The 23,693-nt window shown below is 33.2% G+C and overlaps 1 protein-coding gene across 1 annotated transcript in view; it reads left to right on the top strand.

Moving 5' to 3' along the window:
- Window positions 1–18,196: 18,196 nt before the first annotated feature.
- MAP3K19 (mitogen-activated protein kinase kinase kinase 19) overlaps window positions 18,197–23,693 on the top strand; it is a 58,455-nt gene continuing 52,958 nt past the window's right edge. Inside the window, exons 1-2 of the mRNA XM_051990632.1 lie at window positions 18,197–18,370; window positions 19,762–19,893. Of these exons, the coding sequence (XP_051846592.1) occupies window positions 18,197–18,370; window positions 19,762–19,893 (306 nt within the window). The remainder of the gene's footprint in view (window positions 18,371–19,761; window positions 19,894–23,693) is intronic.

Below are 23,693 nucleotides of genomic sequence, written 5' to 3'. Positions count from 1 at the left end.
GATTATAGTTCAACTGGAAAACATCATTTCTGAGATGGGCAAAATCCAAAAAAAAAAAAAAATGGAGGGAAGGGGATAGACAGAAAGAGAGAGGAGAGAGTGAGAGAGAGAGAGAGAGAGAGAGAGAGAGAGAGAGAGAGAGAAAGGAGGGGGGAGGAAGGGAGAAAGGAATGGAGAGGAAAGGAGGGAGGGAGGGAAGGAGAGAAAGAGACATTCAGAGAGGAGAAAGAGTAAGAGAAAGAGAGAGGGAGGAGAGAGGAGAGAGAATGAGAGGGGAGGGAGGGAGGGAGAAAGGAAAGAGGGAAAGAGGGAAAAAGGAAAGGGTGGAAGGGAGTGAAAGAGGGAGGGAGGGAAGGAAGGAGAGAGATTTATGCCTTCTGTGTATTAGAGATGAAGTGCATATATGAAGGAAATGAAATATATGAAGAATTACTCTTTAAAAACAAGTGCTTCCCTGTGTGACCCTAGGAAAGTCACTTAATCCCGATGGTCTTAGCAAAAATATATATATATATTATATATATATATGAATTTTTTTAAAAAAGAAAAAAACAAGTGCTACCAAACCTGTGACAGGCACACTTATTAAAAATTTGAAGACAATACTTTTTATAATCATAATATGACAGCTTTATAATCATACATGGCCACCAGAGGGAGATCTCAACCAATGCCTTTCTTTCTCATTTCCTTCATGGTCTTTCCAGTACATTCATCTAAATGTTTCTTTTTTCATTGTGTTTTAGAACCATAGACAATTTCAGTTGAAAGAGATCCTCTAGATAATCTAGCTCAAGCATTCTACTTTATAGAATATTTCCTTAAAAAATGAAGTGACTTGCAGTTACAGTTCATAGCAAATTTCCTAATTCCTAGTCCTATGTTCTTTTTCTTATATTCCAGATTTTGAAAGGTTGATCTGATATATGGAGATGAAAATCAATAACTAAGGAGAATTTTTTTAAGTGGGAAAGATAAAACTCATTGTGGGCTGAAGTTTATGATTAATGCTAAAGACAACAAAAAAGTCTGTAAAGGACATGAAGAAGATGAAAGAAAGGATAAGATGCTTGCTTAGACTAAATAGAAAATGACGAAAGATAATGGAGAAAAAGTGGAGTTTCTCAGCCTTATATTTGTTTTTGTTTTCTCTAACAAGAAGATTAATATGATTTGGGAGAATAGAAGAAAAATTGAAAGAAAACTGAAATGCATAATTGTGAGAACATGATAAAAGGCAATATTACTTTTCAAAGATTTCTGCTCATCAAGACCAGAAGAACTTGTAATATGGCTATTTAGCCCCTATTGGTAATTTTTGAATAATTCTTTTAAACATGTGAAGTGCCACAGAATGGGAGGTGAGCAAATATTGTACTAATTTTTAAAGAGAGGAAGAAAGTAGATACTAGAGTATCCCCCTATAGAATACTATACACTATAGTACACACTATATATTATAGGTTAGTTAACTCGGCAGCAATTGCCTATAGAATTCCAGAATGCATCATTAAAAGAATGGTTTCTAAGTTCTTTTAGCGGGCCATTAGGTCATGGAAGTTATCATTGGTCCCTAAAGATTTAGGCCAGTAGATTTAAAGCTATGACAAGTCCTTTAACTTTAGAAAGGCCATTATTTAGAAAGAGTTAATTTAGTGGAAAGTTGGAAAAGCACATCTCCAGATTAGATCACAGAATCCCAAAATCTGAAGTTGAAAGAAACTTCAGAAACCAATCAATTGAAATCACATTGGAAAAAAAATACCCTTTACAAAATGCCCAATAAGTTGCTATTTAGTCTCTGTTTTAAAACCTCTAATGATGAGATCCCCTAATCTTTGAAGGCAATCTCTATTTTAAAAAAAAAACAACCTCTAATTGTTAGAAAATTTACCCCTCTTACCTAAGCATTATAGTTAAAGTTAAGTGCAAAGAGAAGCCCCACCATCGTATACCCAGAGGATCTGGGCCCATCAGCAACCATCAATGACAACAGGACTAGTGGAGCAAGGCTGAACAGGTGTCACGTGAGACTAAAATGAAGCAGCCTTCTATGGAGATGCTGATCTGGCAGAGGAGAGACACAGGGTGGAAGCTTCCTGCTGCCACGTGGGATAGCCGCAACTGTGCAGTGTCAGAGATCCAAATTGTCTCTCTAGATGGGTTACCTCTGCGTGTGCTCTCCATGTGTGTTTCCTACTTTCTTCCATTCTTCCCAGATGGTGTTTGTATGTGTGGGAGAGCATCCTTCAGCTTCGTTGGGGAAATGTTTTATTATGACTTCTCTTACTATGCTTTTTCATTAAATGTCTTTGCTTTAAACTGAGTGAGCCTCCTGCCTGAGTCATAAAAATATAACTGAAGGCTCATGAGATGTGATTTCTGAGTGGAGGTGTATATATCTCCTTTGAATTGGTGGTAACCTTGTTGAGGAAGCCCATTCTGAATGGAAGGAAAGTTCTTCAAGGATAACTGTCTTCATTAACATTTCAGTTCAGGTACCATCTACTCCATGAAGCCATTTTTTATTCTACTCTTTGCTTCTGCTTTCTTCTTTCTTGACTTTATTATGTTCATTTTATAATAATCCTTGTACCCTAGCTCCTAAAAGAGTACAAGTTACCTGGGGGAAGACATTGTTATATTTTTGTCTTTGTGTTCCCAGCATCTCACATAATGCTTTGCATGTAATGATGTATAATTAATTTTTATGATATTAAGTTTTAGGTGAACATTCTTTTTTTTGCTTCATTATATGAGGAGGAGGTGGTCCTTCTTATTGTTAAGACCAAGCTTTCTACTTGTGCTCTAGATCTATTGTCCCCATTCTATCTTCTCTAGGTAGCTGCCAGTTTGAGCATTCCCTCTATCATCTTCATTATCTTTCTACTTATTCTCATTCCTTATACTCACATCCTGGTCTCCTATTCTTAAAAAACAAAAAACAAAAAACTAGTTTTCCCTCAATTAGAGCTCTTCAGCTTTTTATAGCTAAATAGCTGAAAAATATAACACGGTCTAGTTGCTTCTACTTTCTCACCTCTCTGTCTACTTCTCAATTCCTTGCAGTCAGGCTTCTAATTCTACCACATTGCTGAAATTTAGATGATTCCATTTTGAAAAGTTTTTTTTTTTGGAAAAAAGTTTGCGATACCTATGAAAAATGCAGGAATAAGAGATGTTAAGGAGCCCACAATGGGAACATAAATTTCTTCATAAAAATAAGAGGTAAGTGCTCTATTTCTGGATAAATGGCTGAGAAAGAGGATATTTGAAATAGCCACAGTGTAGTAATCCATCAGCATGCTATCAGTTATATGCCTCAAAGTAATCAAAGAAAGTGGGGGAAGACTCATATGTAGAAAAAAAATTATAGCTGCATTTTTGTTATACCATTGAACTAGAAACTTAATGGCCATAGGTCAGTTGGGGAATGGCTAAACAAATTATGGTCTATAAATGTGATGGAATATTATTGTACCATTAAAAAATGACAAAAAAAGGGACAGAGTCTAAGAAACTTGCAGAGATTTGTATGAATAGATGCAGAATTAAGTGAGGAGAACCAAGAGAACAATTTATACAATTACTACATGTAAAGAAAAATAATTGTTAAAGTCTTTAAAAATGAGCAAAGGAATATCTTACAATGACTTCAAAGGACCAATGAAATATGCTATCCACCTCTTGGCAGAAAAATAATGTACCAACAATGTAGCATGAGAAACCTATTTTTGGACATGCCTAAGTATGATTTGTTTTGCTTGACAAGATTTATTTGTCATAAGGAAGGTTTAAGAAAATTTAAGGGGAGTTAAAGGAGAAAATTAGGAATAATGATGTAAAAAAATAAAGAAAAGAGGGTCATTGAGACATTTTTTAAAATGAACAGAAGAAATTTTAGAGAGTGACCAAAACATGAGAGCTTTGAAACTCAGTTGAGTATATTTTATACTTTTAAAAACACCCAAGTTGTACATATTAGAGATCTGTGATTTACTTATTTATGTAATTATTATGTAATATTTTTCTGTTCTTTGTATATAGAAATATTCTTTTTTGTTGAGTTCAAAATACCAAAAAAAGTATTTAAAACAAAAATTTTATATAGCAGTGAATGCCTGCTTCAGATTAGATAACATGAATTTGTAGCAGACATTTATCATAGTTACATGACTTTTTCCAGTGATGTTCAACAGTATAGAAGTAGCATTGGAGAAGGCAAATGGTGGGGCTAACTCACAACTGAAGTTTGGCAAAGCATGAATGCTGATTAGAAAAGTTGGTAAGGGATTGAAGAGTCTATACCAGTGGTATAACTGAACTAAACTATAGGGAAGGGAGAAAAGGGAAACCAAGGTAAAGATGATCAACAGAGAAGAACAGAAAAGAGTAGTGGGACTGGAGAAAGGAATGAGGCATTTCATCTTCAAAATATAGATTTGGAGTAGTTAATAGGACTTACTTAATGAATTAAAAAATGATTAACTGAGATATGTAAAAAAGTTAATTGATGAATTAGTATCACCTGAAAGAGAAATTTCTAGAGCTTTTTTATGGTTTTGCTTTAGATTCTGGCATGTTCAAAATTTTTTTATTAAAATCTAATTTTTCCACCCAATTACATGTCAAGACAAATTTTAGCATTCATTTTTACAAGATTTTGAGCTCCAAATTCTTCCCTCTCCTTTCCTCTCCTTCCATTTTCTTAAAATGATAGGGAGTTTGATGTAGGTTATGCATGTGCTATCACTTTACAGTTATGAAAGAAGAAATAGATCAAAAGATAAAAACTACAGGAAAGAATAAAGTAAGCGGAAAAATAAGCTTCAATCTGCATTCAGAATCCATCAGTTCTTTATCTGGATGTGGATAACATTTTCCTTTATGAGTCCTTTGTATTTGTCTTGGATCATTATGGTGCTGAAAAAATCCTGAGTCATTTATAGTTGATCATCATACAGCACTGTTGATACCATGTACAGTATTTTCCTGGTTCTGCTCATTTCACTTTGCTTCAATTCATACAAATATTTCCAGGTTTTTCTGAAATGGGCCTGAAATGAAATCTGTTGATACCATGTACAGTATTTTCCTGGTTCAGCTCATTTCACTTTGCTTCAATTCATACAAATATTTCCAGGTTTTTCTGAAATTATATAATTTTAAAGCTCCTTTTTGAACTCTTCCATGAGTTTTTTCTGGTCTTGAAACCACTTCCCTTTTATTTTGGGCGGGGGGAGTTTGCCCATAGGTCTTTTGTCATTGTTGTCCTCTTTGGAGTTTATGTGTTGGTCTTCTCTGTCACCCTAATAACTTTCCATAGTCAGATTTTGTTGTTGCTGTTGTTGTTGTAATATCCTCATAGAATTCCAGACAATTTCTTTCAAGTCCCTTATCCCAAAAGGCATCTAAAATTCTCTCATGGAGTTAATTTTGGTAAATGGTATGAGATATTGATCTAAATTTAATTGTCAGACTAATATTCCTGACATATTTTGTCAAATAGTAAGTTATTATCCCAGTGGCTGACCCCTTTTAGGTTTATTGGGTCTGTTTACTTCAGTATACTCTGTGCCTAGTCTATTCCAATGATTATCCTATCTATTCTTTAACCAGTAATAAATTGTTTTGATGATTACTACTTTGTAGTATAATTTGAGACCTGGCACAATTATATCTCCTTTCTCTACTTTTAAAAATAATTTTTCTGGGGACAGGGAAGTGGTATAGTGGATAGAATGCCAGCCATAGAGTTAAGAGGGCCTCAGACATTTACTAGCTGTGAGATGCTGGGTCAATCATTTTACCCCTATTGCCTTCACACAAACAAAAAAAAAGTTATTTTTTCCTCCCCTTTGGTTCCTTCATGTTAATTTCATTATTATTTTTCTAGTTTTTCAAAAGTCATCATTTGACTATGTGATTGATGTGAATCCTATGCTAATTAGCTTTTGTAATATTGCCATTTTTTGTTGATTTATCTTACCAATGAGCAATTAATATTTCTCCAGTTATGTTTTCTTTGTCTTTATTTCTATAAACACTCTTTGTACTTGCAGATAGATAGTGAAATGGAGAACCTGGAGTCAGGAAGCTCTAACTAACTTCAAATTTTGCCTCAGATATTTTCTAGTTATATGACCCAGGCCAAATCACTTGCTTCTATTACCTCATCTATAAAATAGAAGTAGAAATAGCAACTTCTTAACACTATTGTCGTGAGAATTCTAATCACATTTTCTGATATCATCATTGTATATTTCCCTCTATTCTATTTTCTTATGGCTTTTCCTTTCTTTCCTCCCTGCCTACCCTATCACAGGTTCTTATCTTTTCATCCTTTCTTTTTAAAAACCCTCTTCATTTTACCCCTTCCAAAGGAAAGATCTTTTTTGTGACTACTGCATTCCTTAATCTATTTTCCCTCATTTCCCCCTTCTCTGTCCCTTCTCCGGTTTCCCTGTCTGGTTGAATCTATTTCTACACGTGTGTGTGTGTGTGTGTGTGTGTGTGTACATGCATATGTGTGAGAATGTATATGTTTTATGGAAATGATGTTCAACAAATGCCTGCTCACCCTGCCACTACTATATTTATTTAGACTTTTATTTATGCTCTCCAGTTAAATGAGTTAAATTTCCTCATCCTTTCTTCCCTTTCACCATGTGATTCCCCTTCTCTTTCCTCTCTTCTTTCAACATAATCAAAACTTAACAAAACTATTGCTATTAGTCTTATTTAACTCCCTCTAAGACCCCTAATGACATCAGGGTTCTAAAGGACCATTATATGATTTTTCCTCCCTCCCCTTTCCATTCTCCCCCTAGATTGATTAATGTATCTCTTAATATATCTTTTGATACCTGTATTTATAGTTCAGATTTTTTTTTAACTCTAATCATTTCATCAGAAAAGCTTGTCCTTTGTTTCCCTGAAGGTCTATTTTTTTCCCTATAGAATTTCATTCAGATTTGTTGAAAATAGAAAAACAAATTATTTTTGATTGTAGGTCTGTATCTTTTGCCTTTTAAAATATCTTTATTCCATGCTCCTTTTTAGTGGTAACTGCTAAGGTTTGTTTAATCATTATTGGGGTTTATTCATATTTCTATTTCTTTTGGGCTTCTCATAATAGTTTTTTTTTTAAACTGGAAACTTTGTATTTTGGTTACAATGTTAACTGGAAATTTTCATTTTGTGTTTTCCTTTAGGTGATCATTGAGTTTTATTTCACTCTTCTTTTTTGTTCTAATATATTCTTTCAGTTTTCTTTCATAGTTTCTTGAAATAGGCAATGCAGATTCTTATTTTTGATTATGGTTTTTAGGAATTAAATTATTCTTAAAATATTTCTAGATCTATTTTCTAGGTTGTTTTTTGACATGAAATACATTACATTTTCATTTCAATTGTTTTTGATATGATACTTTACATTTTCTTTTATCTTTCTATCTTTTGACTTTGTTTTAATATTCTTTTTCTTCATAGAGTCATTGGTCTCTGTTTGGTCCATTCTCCTTTTGATGCAATATATTACTTGGGTGAGTTTTTTGAACCTTTAGTGCTAATCAGTTAATTCTTCTTCTAAGTCTTCTCTCCTTACTTCTCTTTTCCCATTCTTTCCTCTGTTACTATGATTTAATTTATACAACTATTTAAAATTCTTTCATCATTTCTTGTTGGAATTTTAATTGTTCTTGTGGGCAAACTATAGTTTTCTTTGAGGCTTTGCTTGTAAGTGTTTCAAAATTATGCTTATGAAATGGTTGAATAAGTTACGGTATATGACTGTTATAGAATATTATTGTTCTGTAATAAATGGCCAGCAGGATGATTTCAGAGAGGCCTGGAGAGACTTAGATGAACTGATGCTGAGTGAAATAAGCAGAACTAGGAGGTCATTATACATGGCAATAGCAAGGTTGTACTGATGAATGTGACTCTTTCCAACAATGAGATGATTGATGTCAATTCCAATGATCTTGTGATGAAGAGAGAGCCATCCACACCCAGAGAGAGGACTATGGGAGCTGAACATGAATCACAACATAGCATTCTCATTCTTTTTGATGTTGTTCACTTGCATTTTGTTTTCTTACTCATTTTCTTTCCTTTTTGATCTGATTTTTCTTGTGCAATAAGATAATTGTATAAATATGTTTATATTTATTGGATTTAATATATATTTTAATATGTATAGCATATATTGGATTGCTTGCCATCTAAGGGAGGAGGTGGGGAGAATGAGGGGAAAATCTGAAACACAAAGGCTATTCAAGGGTCAATGTTGAAAAATTATCCACGCATATGTTTTGAAAAGAAAAAAAAGCTTTAAAAATTTTTTTAAATTATGCTCCTGAGTTTGTGTCTTGGGCATCCCTGAGCATATAATAGCTCTTAAAACATACACACACACACACACACACACACACACACACACACACACACACACACACCAGCTAGTTGGTGCAGTAGATAGAGCACCGGCCCTAAAGTCAGGAGAACCTCAATTCAAATTTAACCTCAGTCACTTAATCCCAATTGCCTCAGCAAAAACCACACTGTTCTTTAGGCTTCAGAGCAACTATACTGAAATCTAATTCATTGCTCAGGGACTGAGCCCAAGGTCTCCCCTTTTCCTGAAATCCTTATGCACTGAGACCCTTTTAAACCCACCTCCAGGGATCAAGATCTTTACAAAAGAACCACAGAGACTGGACCATCTGTTGGTTGGGGAACTGAGTAGTAGTGGTTAGGAGTTGGATTTTACTGCCTCTTCTACTCCATCATCTTGGCCAGCCTCCCTCAGGCAGTTTCTATAGAGTAAATGCCTCAAACCTTTCCCCATTTCTGTCCTTCTTCAACTCAGTTGCCAAAATAATTTTTCTCTGACCATGTCACACTCCTTCCCCAACTCCAACATCTTCCTTCTTCCTTCCCCATCCCACCCTCACTGGCTTATTACTTCTAGGAACAAATAGAAAATTTAAAGGAGCATTTAAAGCTCCTTACAACTTAATCCTTTTTACCTTTCCAATCTTCTTTACTTCTATGTACTCTCTGAGCTGGCTATTCTGGTCTACTTATTGTTCTTTGCAGGTGACACTTCATGTTTATACCTGGAATTTTCTCCCTTTTCACTCCCACCTCTTAGCTTCCCTGACTTCCTTCAAGAATTAGCTCATATCCCATCTTTTGCAAGAGAACTTTCTGGTTTTGCCTTCTCCCTCCCTCCTAGTGCATTCTCTCTGAATTACTAATTTTCAGTTATTCTGAAAGGGGAGGGAAACTGTTCCCTTTAAGATTATCAGTCTGAAACTGTGTTCCCTTTTGATCTGTGATTCCTTTTGGACTCTCAGATCTTGTTTCTTATCCCATCCTATCATTCATTCTAGGCATCTTGTTATGTTTTGATTTTTTCATTTTAGCTCTTAGAAGACTAATCAGATCAATATTACCATTCCTTCTGAGTAGTGCATGTCAATTGGCTATGACTCCACTCAACATTTCTGTGATTTTCTAGAATAAACTCCCTTCCCTGGCCACCACTTACCTATTTATATGACTTTCTCCTTCTAAAATGTAAGTTCCCCGAGGAAAGGAACTGTCACTTATGTATTTGTATACCCAATTCTCAACACAATGTCTGAAATGTGTAAATACAGAAAAATGATTTTCTATTCATTCATTCATTCATTCATTCATCCATTCATTGGGAAAGGACATTTAAAGCAGATTGTGTAGGAAAGGAGAAGATGATAAAAAAAAAAACAATTAGTTTAAGTAAAAACCCTTTCTTTTTAATGTCTCTACAGCAGTTGACATTGTGAACTATCTTCTTGGCATTTTCTTTTCTCTTGGCTTCTGTGATATTATTTTTGTGCATGTGTCCTTCTTGAAAGAATGTAAGCTTTTTTAGGGCAAAGAACCTTTTTCTCTTAATTTTGGTTTTTTAATCTTCTGAATCCAGCGCAGATTTTTTCATTAAATAAGAGCCTAAAACATGCTTGTTGTTTGAACCTCAAATCTTATTCTTCCCTCTCTAACTGTGCCTCTTTTAGTTTCCTTCACTGACTCCTTTTCTTCCTGCCCGTTAAATGTAGGCATTTCCCAAAGATCTATTCTTAGTCCACTTTGGGTTTGTTTGTTTGGTTTTTTTTTACACTCTTTTGGTGATCTTTATAGCTTCAACTATCACTTCTGTGAAAATGTGTATCTCTAATCTTGACCTTTCCTACAAGCTGAAGACATACATCTCGCTCAATGCATCTTTTTAGAACTTTAAACTCAACACTTACAAAATCAAAATAATTCCTTTTACTTCAAAACCTATTACTCCTAGTTTTCACATTTCCAATACCATAATTCTTCTGGCCATAAACACAATGATCTTTAGATCTCCTTTTCTATCTTCCACCAAATTCTATCAATTCTATCTCTACTTTATCTTTTGCATCCCTCGTAGCACTAATTCCTCTTTAAGTTATCACAGAATAACAGATTTATAAAAAGGAAGAATTTTGGAAGTTATTTAGAATAGCCTCTCTCATTTTACAGATAGGAAAACTGGCCTCAAAAGACCCAAAGATGTTCAAGGGTAGGTAGTTAATTCAATCATGATAAAGTAGTAGCAGAATTAGGTTTTGCACTCTAGTTCTTTGATTCCAAACAAAAGTAAACAAAAAAAATCAGAATTTCTTAGTTGGAAAGGCACCTCCAAAACCATCTAATCCAATTCGTAGCTAAAAATTGATTCCCCTCATAATATATTTGCATAGTCATCATCCAGCCTTTCTATAAAAAGACTGAGGTGAATTCTACTGCCTCTAAAAACAACCTATTCCACTTTTGTATTTCCAGACCTTAGTGGCACATAATAAGGTTTAATAATGTTTTTTCACTCATTTTTCTCTCATTCATTATCTTTACTACTTATACTGCCTTAGCTTCATAACTGATTATTTATTATGCTAAACATGCTTCAGAGGAAAAGTACTGGGGAGAATTAAAAGAGAAAAAAAAGGAAAGAATTCTTAAGGTCATAGTCTTTGGTGGAAAAAATCCCTGAGCCTTTCCAAGATGAAATAATAGTGACAAATCATCAATTACAAAATGTCATGGAACATTTTGTTTTATATCCTGAACTCATTTTATCATGAATGTTTTTCTAAACCATCATTTGAGATCCTACTAACCTGAGTAACTCACAGCAGACCAAAACTCAGGCCATTAGTAGTTTGGATTTTTTTTTCCTGTGGGATGTGACAAGCTTTCCTGAGGAAAGTTTTTATTTTTTGTTTTTAATTTTAAATTTCTTACTTGAGTTTGCTGTTTACTGGTGCTATTTCAAGCATGGCCCTGTTTATACAAACTCAAATCTAAGTGAAGTCAGCAATCACATTGTAATTATCACCTGAATTAAATTTTGAAGAGGTGCTTAGATGCTCTGTATTTCAAAGATGTTTCTTTTTTTATTATTATTATAGCTTTTTATTTACAAGTTATATGCACGGGTAATTTTACAGCATTGACAATCGCCAAACTTTTTGTTCCAATTTTTCCCCTCCTTCCTCCCACCCCCAACCCCAGACAGCAGGTTGACCAATACATGTTAAATATGAGAAAGTATAAATTAAATACAATATAAGTACACATGTCCAAACACTTATTTTGATGTACAAAAAGAATCAGACTTTGAAATAGTGTGCAATTAGAAGGAAATCAAAAATGCAGGTGGACAAAAATATAGGAATTGGGAATTCAATGTATTGGTTCTTAGTCCATCTCCCAGAGTTCTTTTCCTGGGTGTAGCTGATTCAGTTCAATACTGCTCCATTAGAACTGATGTGATATGTTATATTATTATTATTATTATATATTATTGTTGTTGAAGTATATAATGATCTCCTGGCCCTGCTCGTTTCACTCAGCATCAGTTCGTTTAAGTCTCTCCAGGCCTTTCTGAAATCATCCTGTTGGTCCTTTCTTACCGAATAATAATATTCCATAATATTCATATACCACAATTTATTCAGTCATTCTCCAATTGATGGGCATCTACTCAGTTTCCAGTTTCTGGCCACTACAAAGAGGGCTGCCACAAACATTTTTGCACATGTGGGTCCCTTTCCCTTCTTTAAGATCTCTTTGGGATATAAGCCCAGTAGAAACACTGCTGAATCAAAGGGTTTGCACAATTTGATAACTTTTTGAGCATAGTTCCAAATTGCTCTCCAGAATGGCTGGATGTGTTCACAATTCCACCAACAATGTATCAGTGTCCTGTTTTCTCACATCCCCTCCAACATTCCGCATTATCTTTCCCTGTCATTCTAGCCAATCTGACAGGTGTGTAGTGGTATCTCAGAGTTGTCTTAATTTGCATTTCTCTGATTAATAATGACTTGGAGCATCTTTTTATATGGCTAGAAATAGTTTCAATTTCTTCATCTGAGAATTGTCTGTTCATATCTTTTGACCATTTATCAATTGGAGAATGGCTTGATTTCTTATAAATTAAAATCAATTCTCTCTATATTTTGGAAATGAGGTCTTTATCAGAACCTTTGACTGTAAAAATGTTTTCCCAGTTTATTGCTTCTCTTCTAATGTTGTCTACATTAATTTTGTTTGTACAAAAACTTTTCAATTTGATACAATCAAAATTTTCTATTTTGTGATCAGTAATGATCTCTAGTTCTTCTCTGGTCATAAATTCCTTCCTCTTCCACAGGTCTAAGAGATAAACTATCCTACGTTCCTCTAATTTATTTATAATCTCATTATCCCTAGGTCATGAACCCATTTTGACTTTATCTTAGTTACAGTTTTAAGTGTGAGTCAATGCCTAGTTTCTGCCATACTAATTTCCAATTTTCCCAGCAATTTTTGTCAAACAGTGAGTTCTTATCCCAAAAGCTGGCATCTTCGGCTTTGTCAAACACTAGATTACTAAAGTTATTAACTGTTTTATCCTTTGAACCTAACCTAACCTATTCCATTGATCAACTAGTCTATTTTTTAACCAATACCAAATGGTTTTGGTAACTGCTGCTTTATAATATAATTTTAGATCTGGTACAGCTAGGCCGCCTTCATTTGATTTTTTTCCATTAATTACCTTGAAATTCTTGACCTTTTGTTTTCCCATATGAACTCTGTTGTTATTTTTTCTAGGTCATTAAAATAGTTTTTTGGAAGTCTGATTGGTATAGTGCTGAATAAATAGATTAGTTTAGGTAGTATTGTCATCAAAGATGTGTTTCCTGGAGAAAAACATCAAAATAAAAATAAAGTAATAATTGTTATTATAACAATTACCTATCCAGAAACAAGTTTTATTGAGTAGCTTTGGAAATAATTATTTTGAACAGAAAGAAAGATTATGTTTCAATTTAAAAACCTTATTTGGATTTTAGACTGAAGATGTCATATGCCCCTAAAATGCTTTATCCTTTGCTAGTCATTTAAGTAGAAAATTTTGAAATGGCTACCAGTTGCTAAGAAGCCTTGCCTATTTTCCTTCCTGCTTAGTCTGTCTGGCTTTCAATTCTCCAAGCTAAATGCACAGTGGCTGGTTACCTAGGTGACATTCCGTAAACTAACCAGTCTCATTGCAGCTAAGTGAAGGGTTTTATGTACAAGGAACCTGCTTTAGTTAGAAAAACTACTTTAGATTATGCGACCTTGAAGAAGATTAAAAAACAACATCCAAGTCAAAGGCATTTTTTTCAAGGATCACCTACTAAAGTGTGGATGGACACTATTCAGTCAATCAGTGCAACGAGAAAGTAAGATGATGACAGGCTACCTTTGATTTGGTGTCTCTCCAACTGTATATAAACTCTGTTGATCAAACAAGCCATAGGTAAGACATATCTTTTAGTATTTTGTCCAGTTTCAGAGAATGAGCTACAGCAATTTACTGATTTCAAAGTGATGTTTATCACTGAGGTTAAAACATCAGCTTATATTGTGGATTTAGCTGTGGCTATTTTATGTTCAAGTAATACCTTGAAAGCAAGGACTGTTTTGTTTTTTTAGTCCTTGCCCTTCTTTAGCACTAATACTAGCTACTTAGCACATTTAAGACATTTTTTTCATTTCACTCATTTATGATAAGTTTTCTCTTGACTTTTAAATATAGTGTGACAATTCATTTCAGCCTTCCATAAAAACATCCCCCAAACTCTAGGATCAATTGTTAACCAGTAAGGAGATTATGATGGAATGATATAATAAATAACATCTAAATAGATATACTTTTGCACATAATTTTTTATTTTTCTGGTGACAAGCTATTGGTGACAAGAATATATCATAATCGCACTTCTCATAAACCTTTAAAATTAAACCCATTCTCATGGCTGTACAATTAATAAGTACTTCCTTTATTTATAGATATATTGTGAATATTAAAAAATGGAAACCCCATTACATTAATATGGATTTCAGACTTTTATCAAATGAAGGTTTTTGTCAAGTATTCAAAGAAGACATTCTTCTCTTCCTCAAACAAAAGATCTTCTTTTATAAATGCTGGATTCAACAAGTAAGCACACCAAGCATATACTTAAAACACTTTCCTTAAAGAATAGACTTTAGTAGATATGGACAAACCTAAAATCACCCATGGAATGAGAAGGGACTGTTTAAAATCTTTGAGTAATCCAGATTCTAAAAGTTAAATTGAGCATATGCTTTCTTATGAAGCATCTTAGAGAAAATCTAGGTAAAGGTCCCAGAAGCAACTTTAATGTCATTTTGTTTTAACTAAAAGAGAAATTACATATAGACACACTGCTACCTTTTAGCTTACCTTCTTTTTTGCTACTCTTGAATGGCTAAATCACAGATTACATGGAAGGGAACAGGAGTATAAAAATATTCTCCCTTATAATAAGTATTTGGTTTGGGTAGCTTTAAGAGTAAATGTTTTGAACAAAATTGAAGGATTATGCTTCAATTTAAAAATCTAATTTTGATTTTAGGCTGATGATGCCATATGCCACTTAAAATACTTCCTGTGAATGTCACATTGTAAAGAACTAAATCACCACAAATCCTTGATGTGTCTGAGTCATCTCATCTATAGGCAAGAGAGAGACAAATGGAATGTAGCTCTTGGGAAAAAACAATTATTTCAAAAGTTCTTTATCCTGTTTCATTCTTAAATGGATAATATAAATGTCAGGTGTCTTATTTATACCTCTTCTTGGAATATTTGAATGTCAGCTTTTTTTTGAAAGGACAAGAAGAGTCACCAAAGGCTTTAATTATCTTTTGTTTTAGAAAAGTTATTTCCTCTTTTCAATACTTGCATTTCCAAAAACAAGTACATAAATTCAAGATACAAAGCAATTGCCAGAATATGATGACAAGGATATACATTAAATGGGAAAATTCCCTAGGGCCAGGATCAAGTCTCATTTATTCCCTCAATCCCCACTGCAGATTCATGCACTCACTGGGTGCTCAGTAAATGTTAATGATTATGATGATTATGATTAAGTGACAGCAATCAACTAAATTTCTGCTTCTTTTCGAAGCAGAAGAAAGCAGTCAGGCATAATTCATAAACGTTCCCATTCTGGATTGCATTACATTAGAAGTGTTTAATTTAGCTCATCTAAAACATTGCATAACTTTGAATATAAGGAGAAAACTTGAAGGGTATGATTTGATATTTTAAAATATATTTGCTTAGAAATTTAAGAAATACAAAATCTATAGAGTTACAGATCATTCTTTGTTGTGATGAAAGGAAAAGGTAAAAGGGAACAGAAAGTGGTTCTGACAATCAATTGATTGGAAAGCAAATTGAATTGTAAGCATGATTGGGGATAACACTCCATTAAGCTTGATTACATTTCTTTGGCAGAGTAAAAACTTGTTTTTTGTGTCAGTTCTGTTACTTATAATGTTAGTTTCACCTTCTACATAACGAAAATAACACATGCCTCCCAGTGATGGCTCTCCTTCAACTTCTCTATATTTATTACTGATACCATCATTCTGCCACTCACCTGGACTGAAGATGTTGGAGTCATCTTTAGCGATCCTTCCTAATATAGTCACAAATACTATTGATTTTTTAAACGTATTTCTCATTTCAATATCTTTTTCCTTTTCTTTTGACCATCTTTTTCGTCTGAGCCCTAATTACCTCAAACTTAGACAACTCAAATATTACTTAACCATACTTCTAGTCTCTAATGTCTTTCTCCTCTAAATCATTCTATAAATTGCTTCTAGGTTAATGTAGTTCATCCCCAAATACCTATTTCTGTAGAATTAATGGAGTCAGAATATAGATTGAAGCATTATATTTTTATTGTGTGTGTGTTTGTTTGTTTGTATTTTCCTTTTGGTCTGTTTCTTCTTTCATAGCATGACTAATATGAAAACGTGTAATGCATAATTGCACATATTTAACTTATATCAAATTGCTTACCACTTTAGGGAGGGGGGAGAAAAATTTGGAGTTCAAACAAATTTTTTAAATTAATGTTAAAAATTATCTTCATGCATAAATTGGAAAAATAAAATACTATTTTTAAAAATCCATCTATTTCTTCCATGTAAAAGACTCCAATGGCCCTCTCTTTGTTTTCACAATAAAGACTAGACTCTCCATCCTGTTATACAGGAGTTTCCTCAATCTGGTCCTTTTTCTTGTCACCTGACCTATTTTATGCCACTCTAAACAATTCTCTCTTACCTCCAAAAATGCTTTGCCTATGATATTCTTCTTCTTACTTTGCCCTTGGGAGCCAACCAATCCAAGCTCTATTCAACCTTCAAAATTCTATTCAAGTTCTACTTCTTTCATGACACTTTACACAAGTTTTCCAACTTATATAGATTTCCTCTGTTATGTGAACTCCCTTAGCATTTATTGCTTCTCTAAATCATTACATCACTTAATCATACACTACCTTTCACTGCTACTTAACTGTTTCATGTGTGCATGAAATCTTCCCAAATGGATTTATAAGCTCTTAGGAAGCAAGAACTGTCTCTCATTTCTTCTGTATCCTTTTTACCATCTAGATCTTCACTGTGTACCCAGATGGTGCTCAAAAAAGCCTCAATGAACAATTATGTGAGTGAATGAGTTAAATACATTTCATTTAAATATTTTGACCAAAATGTATGACTTTTTTTTTTTTTTTAGAAAAGCAAACATCTGGAGAAATGGGACATCTTTAAATTAGAGGAGCACCACTTTGTCGGGGAGGAACTGATAATTTGGGATCAGAAGATCGTGAGTTAATTTTAATAATATTTTCAGTTGATGAATATTCATTTTTCTCCTCCCATTCTGTTTCCTTCCAGTGAAACAAAAAAAAATTTCTAATAACAAATATTCATGGTCAAGTGAAGCAAATTCTCTTTTTGCCATGATCAAAACTGTTTATTTTATTCTTTATTTTTAGTTCATCCCCTTTCTGTTAGGAGATGGTTTTAGCCTTCATGTTTGGTCCTACACAATTGTGATTTGTCACTGAGCTGGTCAGAATTCCCAAATCTTTCAAAGTTCTGTTTGTTTTTGTATAATGGTAAGGTCATGTTGTAATTCTCCTGATTCTACTCACTTCACTCTGAATCAGCTCACAAAAGTCTCTTTCTCTTTGCTCTGAAATTGTTCAGTTTTATAGTTTTTGACATCATGTTCCATTACATTCATATATTGTAGTTTTGTTAGCAATTTCTCCATAGGTGGGTGATCACTTAGTTTCTAGGGGTTTGCTTCCATGAAAAGAGCTACTATAAATTTGTGCATGTGGATCCTGATAAATGGCAAATTCATAAATATAATTTCTAATAGATCTTTAAACAGAAAGGAACATGACATAGAAGACAGAGGGTCAGCTGTGGAGTTACAAAACCAGAGGTTCAAGTTCTAACTCTGACACTTACAAGTGTGACATTGGGCAAGTCTCTTAATTTTTACTTCCCTAGTCAGTGCTCTAGAGCTATGCCTTGTGGTATAGTTGCCAAAACAAGATGGCAGGGATTTTCTCACATGGTTCTTCTCATACCAATGAAATCAAGGTTGGGGAAACAAGGTTTTTAAAAGTGAAAGTAGAAGCAGTAAATGATGCAACCTTTGCTTATCTGTTATTGTGATTATCTATATTGTGATATACTTAAGTCTTTTTTTTTCTCCATACTTTATGACACTAGAAAAATGAATAAAAATAAACTGATTCATGATTTCCTGGAGGGTGTTTCAAGAGGTGATGTGGAACTCATCAGCAGCCATATTTCTAAAGTTCATTCCATTCTTGGAAACTTAGACTTTCAGCACCCCACAACTGGGAATACTGCTCTCATTACTGCTGCAGAAAGAAATTTAATAGAGGTAAAAAATTGAAATTTTCATATTTTTGTTACATGCATAGGAAGAAGAATCTTTTATTAGTGTGAATGGGATAATCATGGAAGTTCTGTTCAGCTCCCTTAGAGAAGGTGGCTCAATGCCTGTTCCACAGGAAGAGGTAGAGGGCATATTCAACATAAAGGAAAGGAGCCCAGCACAGCTGATCACTGGAGTATCCCTTGTTATTCCTATGACCTATAAAATTCAAGGAATGAGATGTTTTAATGAGAAGATAATCACTCATCTTCTGGGACAGACATGCAAGATCATCTGAGGGTGGGGAAAGTGGAATGGGAATACTAAAAAATATCTTGATACTATTCTCAAAAATCAGTTGTATCATCAGCCACTAATATAAAAGATATTTCTTTCATCTTAGCATCCTTAAAAAATTAAATAAAATACTATAATTAAAGATACATTTCTCGTGTTCCACAGAGAGGTTAAACATACTTTATCTATCTACTGTGAATGAATATGTAAGACTCTTTGCTCAGAATAGGTTTTGGTGGGAATGAATAGAAAAAAAATTTTAAGCATACTGGGGCTCTGAGATAAAGACAATAGGAGGTGAGCGGGTGATCTGAAAAAAGAAATTGTTGTTTAGTTATCTTGAACTCTTGATGATTCCATTTGGGGTTTTCTTGGCAAAGATATTAAAGTAGTTTGCTATTTCCTTTTTCCACCTTTTTTTTTTTTTTAAATAGATGAGGAAACTAAGGCCAGCTGGGTTAAGTGACTTGCCCAGCTAATAAGTTTGTGAGGCTAGATTTAAACTTAGAAAGATGAGTCTTCCTGGTTTGAAGTCTTGTGCTCTATCCACCATACCACCTAGCTATTCCCTGAAAGAAGGAGAGGAATTGAGGAGTCAATTGAACAAAAGGACTAAGAAAAAGAAATTTTACTTAGGTTTCATATCTATTATTCTGTGATCCTAAAATCTAACATTTCATTTCATTTTATTTAATAGTGTAAATTAAACACGAACAAATTTTCTAAGTTCATTTATTCTTGTATGTTTGACTTCTCAAAAGACAAAACCCCAAAAACGTTTCTCTCTGTTATTAACATCAAACATTGCTATAAACATTAAATCCTCAAAATATAAAGAGGACTTCTTAAATGAGTCATATATTGTATTCTTTTGACCATTTTAAAAAGTTAGTATTAGTTATTGCCAATGTGTAACTAACCTTTCTTGGTTTGTATAAAATGGATTTTTCCCCTTTTGTTCAGTCTACTGTATGTTACTTAACATATTGTTGAAAATCAACAAATATTAGATGATAATTGCATTTTTTAAATTGATGCAGGTTGTTGAATTTCTTTTGGAAAAAGGAGCAGATGTAACACTCTGCAACTACTATAATCAGACAGCTGTCCACATAGCTAACAATGCTGTCCAAAGACAACTTCTCCTGGCCATCAATGGAACTCGTGCTCCTTATTTGCGATTGCTACAAATTTCCTGGCAAGGTGACCTGCAGGAACTTCAGCACTTGCTGGTTAGTCAGAGTGAAATTTGCTTGTGTATATTTCTTTTGTGGATAAATGCAATTCCTCTTCTTTAATGAGAAGAAGTAACTCCAAATATATAGCATCAGAAAAAAATTAAAAAGAAAAAACAGAAAATAAACCAGGATAGTGGGGTGAAATGGGGGAATAGAATAATAGAAAAGCACAGAAGATCATTTCGATTTTCCCTTGCTGGTTGCTAGAAGATGTCATGCAAGACACATGGAAAGTGCCTGCTCTGAGGAAGAACTCTAGGGACTGACATCAACTTGCTCAAAGGGGTTCCCTTGTCATAATTGCCATTTGTATAATTGCTTTTTAGATCCCTTTGGACTAAATGCAATTATCTTCTTTATCCTAGAAGAGAGAGGCAGAAAGCAGGTGCCTAAAACAATATTTATATTTGATTGAAGAAGGCATGGATAAATATTTTTTGATGGCATCTTCATGGGCCTTCACTAAAGTTCAACTTCAGTGTTTCATTATTCAAGAAGATTACTCTGGATTTTTGAAATGTGTATCAGCAGAGTACAAGCTCTAATAGGACCACTAAAATAAGAGAGGCTTTGAGTATTGGCCTTTTGATAGACTATGTAAGTCTTTTATAAGGTACAGCCTACATAAGTTATTTGATAAAAACTGTATGTGAAAGAATTCTAGAATTACCCACCAAATAATATGAGTTAGAAAAATAGCCAGTTTTCATATAGTGTTTATTAAATTACAGCAAATGATATTACAAGGAAGTTTGTAGCAAAAATATTTCCAAGCCTCACTTATTTGGGGACAGAGATCAACATACATACATCTTTATATAGGGAGAAAGGGACAAGCATTTATTAAACACTTGCTGTATACCAGGCATCATGCTAAGAGCTTTATAAGTCTTATTAATCTTCACAACAACCCAATACTATTTGATATATGGGATGGCTTTTAAAAATATATTGTATTTTCCTCCAGTTACATTTTAAAAGTGTTAAAGATTTTTTTAAACATTCCAGATTCTCTTCTTTTCTCTTTCTCCATCCACCATAGTTAAGAAGACAAGCAATTTGATAGAGGTTATACAAATGTGTGTAGGTACTATTATTATCCCTATTTTACAGTTGAGAAAACTAAGGCAAGCAGAAGTTAAGTGATTTGCCCAGGGTTACACAGCTGGTCAGTGTAAGGCCTTATTTGAATTCAGGACTTTCTGACTCCAATCCCAGGATTTTTATCTACAATGCCACATAACTATGTAAGAATTCTACTATAAAGTGCTTGTCACCAGAAATTTGGCTGTTAGGTCATTCAATTCATTAAAAATTTGTAAATTTTTAGAAATAGAAATTATACTTTCTATGCAAAAGTGACCAAACACAAATTTTTTGATCATAGGAATGGTTGAAACTAAATATTAGATCACAGAAGGACTATCATTTGTATTAGTGGAGTTGCCCCATCTCCAACTTGAATTGATGAAACTATTGATTCCTCTAAATACTGAAGTGGGAGAAATTTCTTCTCTAGTATTTAAGAAAACAATAGGATGTTTTTCATTAATAAGCTCAGGAATATTGAATATTCCTGAATCTTTCAGCTGCTATTTTCTTTTTGGTCTTTTTTTGATGATATCTTGTAAAAAAAAAAAAAAAAAAAACAACATAAATCAAGATATTTATTACTGGTGATCTGAAAGCAAGTTTTCTTATTACTGATATGTTCTCCCAGAGCAGGGGTTCATAAACTTGTTTAAAGTACATATCTATATATACTTGTTTAAAGTGTATATATATATATACACATATATATGTGCATATGTATATGTATATATATAAATAACTATTTCAATATAATTAGTTGCCTTAGTAATCCTATATATTTTATTTTATGTATTTAAAATTATTATTCTGGGAAGGGGTCTATAGACTGTATCAGCCTACTAAAAGTGTTCATGACATAGAAAAAAACTTAAGAACCCCTGATCTAGAGGTTGAAAAATTGGAAACAGAAAAACTTCTAAGTTCTTTTCCTCCTTTAGAGTTAAAGGGAATAATGGACATGGGAAAAGTTGAAGATCATACACATAGTTAACATATAGATCCAAACTTTTTTTTTTTTTTTTTACTATATACAAGGTCTTTTTTATTTTGTTTTTTAAAATTAAAATTGTTTTTTAAAATTATTTTTTATTATAGCTTTTTACTTAACAAGATATATATGCATGGGTAATTGTTCAGTGTTGACCCTTGCAAAACCTTCTGTTCCAACTTTTTTCCTGCTTCCCCCCCACCCCCTCCCCTAGATGGCAGATAGACCAATATATGTTAAATATGTTAACGTATATGTTAAATACAATATATGTATACATATCCATACAGTTATTTTGCTGCACAAGAAAAGTCAGACTTAGAAATAAGGTAAAAATAACCTGAGAAGGAAATCAAAAATGCAAGTGAACAAAAACAGAGGGATTGGAAATGCTATGTAATGGTTCACACTCATTTCCCAGAGTTCTTTCGCTGGGTGTAGCTGGTTCTATTCATTATTGAACAAATGGAACTGATTTGGTTCTTCTCATTGTTGAACAGGGCCACGTCCATCAGGATTGATCATTATATACTATTATTGTTGAAGTATATAATGATCTACTGGTCCTGCTCATTTCACTCAGCATCAGTTCATGTAAGTCTCTCCAGGCCTCTCTGTATTCATCCTGCTGGTCATTTTTTACAGAACAATAATATTCCATAACATTCATATACCACAACTTATTCAGTCATTCTCCAATTGATGGGCATTCATTCAATTTCCACAAACTCTTTTAACATGATGAAATTTTATTGTATAGACAGTTGTCCCTAGTTCAGTTCAATTCAGTTCAGTTGAATTCAATGCAGTGCAATATAATGGAATTCAACTCAATTCAACCAATATTTTAAAATTACCTTATTGTATTATACGTTGTATATATTTTAAGATTTTTTTCAGTTTATTAATTGGTTATGCTAATTTTTTCATTTTTTTTGTCTTTAAAATGTTATTTGATATATGGGATGGCTTTTTAAAAAATATTGTATTTTCCTCCATTTGCATTTAAAAACAATTTTTAACATATTTTTTTTTAATTTTTGAGTTTCAGATTCTCTTCTTTCCTCCCTCTCCATCCACCATAGTTGAGAAGAAAAACAATTTGATAGAGGTTATACAAGTATGTGATAATACAAAACATCCTCATAATATAGTAATATAAAATACTTCCATAATAGTTGCATTGCAAAAGACAGCATGGACCCATCCAAAAACAATAAAAGAAACTCAAGAAAAATAAAGTTTAAAAAAGTGTGCTTCAATTTATATTAAGGCACCATCAGTTCTTTCTTTGGATATAAATAGCATTTTTTATCCTAAATCCATCAAAGTTGTTTTGGATAATTGTATTGCTGAGAATGGCTAAAATTATTCACAACTGATCATTTTACAATATAGCTGATACTTTGTACATAGTAAATTCCACTTTGCATCAGCTCAGGGAAATTTTCCCAGGTTTTTCTGAGTATCTGGCTCATTTTTTTATAGTACAATAGTATTCTATCATAATCACATACAATAATTTGTTCAGCCATTTCTCAATTGGGAACTCATGGAATGGTTTTCTGGAAGGAAGAGAGGAATACTTACAGGGGAAAAATATGGTGATGTTAAAAAAAGTGTCTACTTCTAAAAGTGCATAATTAACAATAAAGTATTTTAGTATTTAATTGATAATAATAATATATATATAGGGAAAATTCTTTAATGTAAA

Source organism: Antechinus flavipes, chromosome 3 (genome assembly GCF_016432865.1).
Source record: "Antechinus flavipes isolate AdamAnt ecotype Samford, QLD, Australia chromosome 3, AdamAnt_v2, whole genome shotgun sequence".
Classification (NCBI taxonomy): Eukaryota; Metazoa; Chordata; class Mammalia; order Dasyuromorphia; family Dasyuridae; genus Antechinus; species Antechinus flavipes.
This window is presented reverse-complemented; position numbering and strand designations above follow the sequence as displayed.